This window comes from Notothenia coriiceps, unplaced genomic scaffold (assembly GCF_000735185.1).
Source record: "Notothenia coriiceps isolate Sejong01 unplaced genomic scaffold, NC01 NC01_scaffold00021935, whole genome shotgun sequence".
NCBI lineage: Eukaryota > Metazoa > Chordata > Actinopteri > Perciformes > Nototheniidae > Notothenia > Notothenia coriiceps.
This window is the reverse complement of record NW_011354636.1, coordinates 621-2,613: the sequence shown is the minus strand read 5'-3', so window position 1 is coordinate 2,613 and position 1,993 is coordinate 621. Positions and strand designations below refer to the sequence as shown.

General features: G+C 41.8%; 1 protein-coding gene across 1 annotated transcript; it reads left to right on the top strand.

The window, feature by feature from the left end:
* Window positions 1-432: 432 nt before the first annotated feature.
* On the top strand, window positions 433-1,752 carry LOC104953539 (exportin-7-like; the record flags this gene model as incomplete). The annotated part of the gene is made up of 4 exons (XM_010780485.1): window positions 433-506; window positions 609-689; window positions 1,160-1,223; window positions 1,644-1,752. Coding segments are annotated over 4 exons (328 nt in total), but the record flags the coding sequence as incomplete, so codon positions are not given.
* Between the last annotated feature and the right edge of the window lie 241 nt (window positions 1,753-1,993).

Here is a 1,993-nt window from a genome sequence, read left to right as displayed (position 1 = left end):
CACACACACACACACACACCACACACACACACACACACACACACACACACACACACACACACACACACACACACACACACACACACACACACACACACACACACACACACACACACACACACACACACGGACACACACCCGGACACACACACACACACACACACACACACACACACACACCCGGACACACACCCGGACACACACAGAGACACATTTAGCTTCAACATGGTGATAAAAAATGATTTTGTCAAAATAAAGTTCTGGGGGAACAAACATCATAATACATTTAAAATGTTGAGTGAAAAGAAACATGATGGAGATGTGAAGGTGGCCCGCCTCTAGAGCTCATTGCCTTCTTATAATTAGATCAAAGATATAGATATTTATGAAGTTGTGAGTAAATATTGACACATGTGTTTCTGTTATTCGCAGCTTTATCGACGACTATCAGAAGTTCTGGGTCTGAACGACGAGACCATGGTACTCAGTGTCTTTATAGGGAAGATGTGAGTAAGACATTATCTGCATGTTGATATCTTGACATCATCAACGAAGCCTTCACGCCTCGTTCTGGGTTTCTGCTCATTTCAATCTCTCCTCTCTTTCAGCATCACAAACTTGAAGTACTGGGGCCAGTGTGAGCCAATCACCTCCAAGACACTCCAACTACTGAACGACCTCTCCTTAGGATATCCTTCAGAGGTGTGTGTGTGTGTGTGTGTGTGTGTGTGTGTGTGTGTGTGTGTGTGTGTGTGTGTGTGTGTGTGTGTGTGTGTGACCCCTATAACAAATGTTGCTGTTTTTATTCTCCTGTGATATTTAGTTATTTAAAAAAGAACTCTGTGATAATATTATAATTGTTCCAAATAATTTATAATAACTCACTTTCTTATTATCAATAACAATATTTCTAATCTATTTTTTATTTATTTTTGGTATTTTAAGATTTAATTACCAAAGCTTTTTTTTAACAAAGAAATGTAGATATAAGTTTTAAGTAATTTTTTGCTGTTAAAAGTCAAACTTATTTGCCATATGTTGAGGTTTTCATCCTTGTTTCCCATCTCTTTCTGATGTGTAAATGCTAACTTTAAATATGTATATGAAAGCCCGTGCCCCTCCCTGTACTCCTGTGTGCTCCTTGACTTCCTGTGTGCACGTACAGCAGCGTGAGGAAGCTGGTGAAACTCAGCGCCGTGCAGTTCATGTTGAACAACCACACTGTGAGTAACCCTCTACATAATAAACACTCCATGTGTGGAGGTTAGGCATCTTTCTGATCAACATGCTTTTATTGCGTTTCAACAATGCTTAAGTCATGTTTGTCATTTGGAAGTGGAAAGCTAAATAAATGCATCCAAATGAGACAATGGTCTCAGGGTGTCCGCGGGGTCTTAACAAGTATTAAGAGGTCTTACATTTGACTTCAGGATCCCTGCATATACCCTGGGTCTGTACTGAATGTTTAAGCAAAGAGAACAAAGGGTTACACACTAAACCCACCTCCAGGAGTTTGAGTCTCCTAAACTCACCAACACTCAACTCATTTGCATATTTAAACATAACACTTCAGAAAACGTGTAAACATACAAACTAACCGTGTGGATTATATATAATGATCTTATTGTTCTGTGTTTTTAAAGAGTGAACACTTCTCCTTCCTCGGGGTGAACAACCAATCCAACCTGAGCGACATGAGGTGTCGGACCACCTTCTACACGGCTCTGGGACGCCTGCTAATGGTGGACCTAGGTACACACACACACACACACACACACACACACACACACACACACACACACACACACACACACACCGTGTTATGCCGTGTTGTGCCTGCCCACCTCGCGGGAGCGCGCCACAGCGTAAAGCATAAACTCTCAGACATTTCAATGATCTGTACGGCATAGTTAGGTCTGGAAACGACATAAGGGCTTAACACCGGAGCCTCGCTGCGGGGAAACTTTGGCGCTGTTCTGAGTTTGTTCTAATC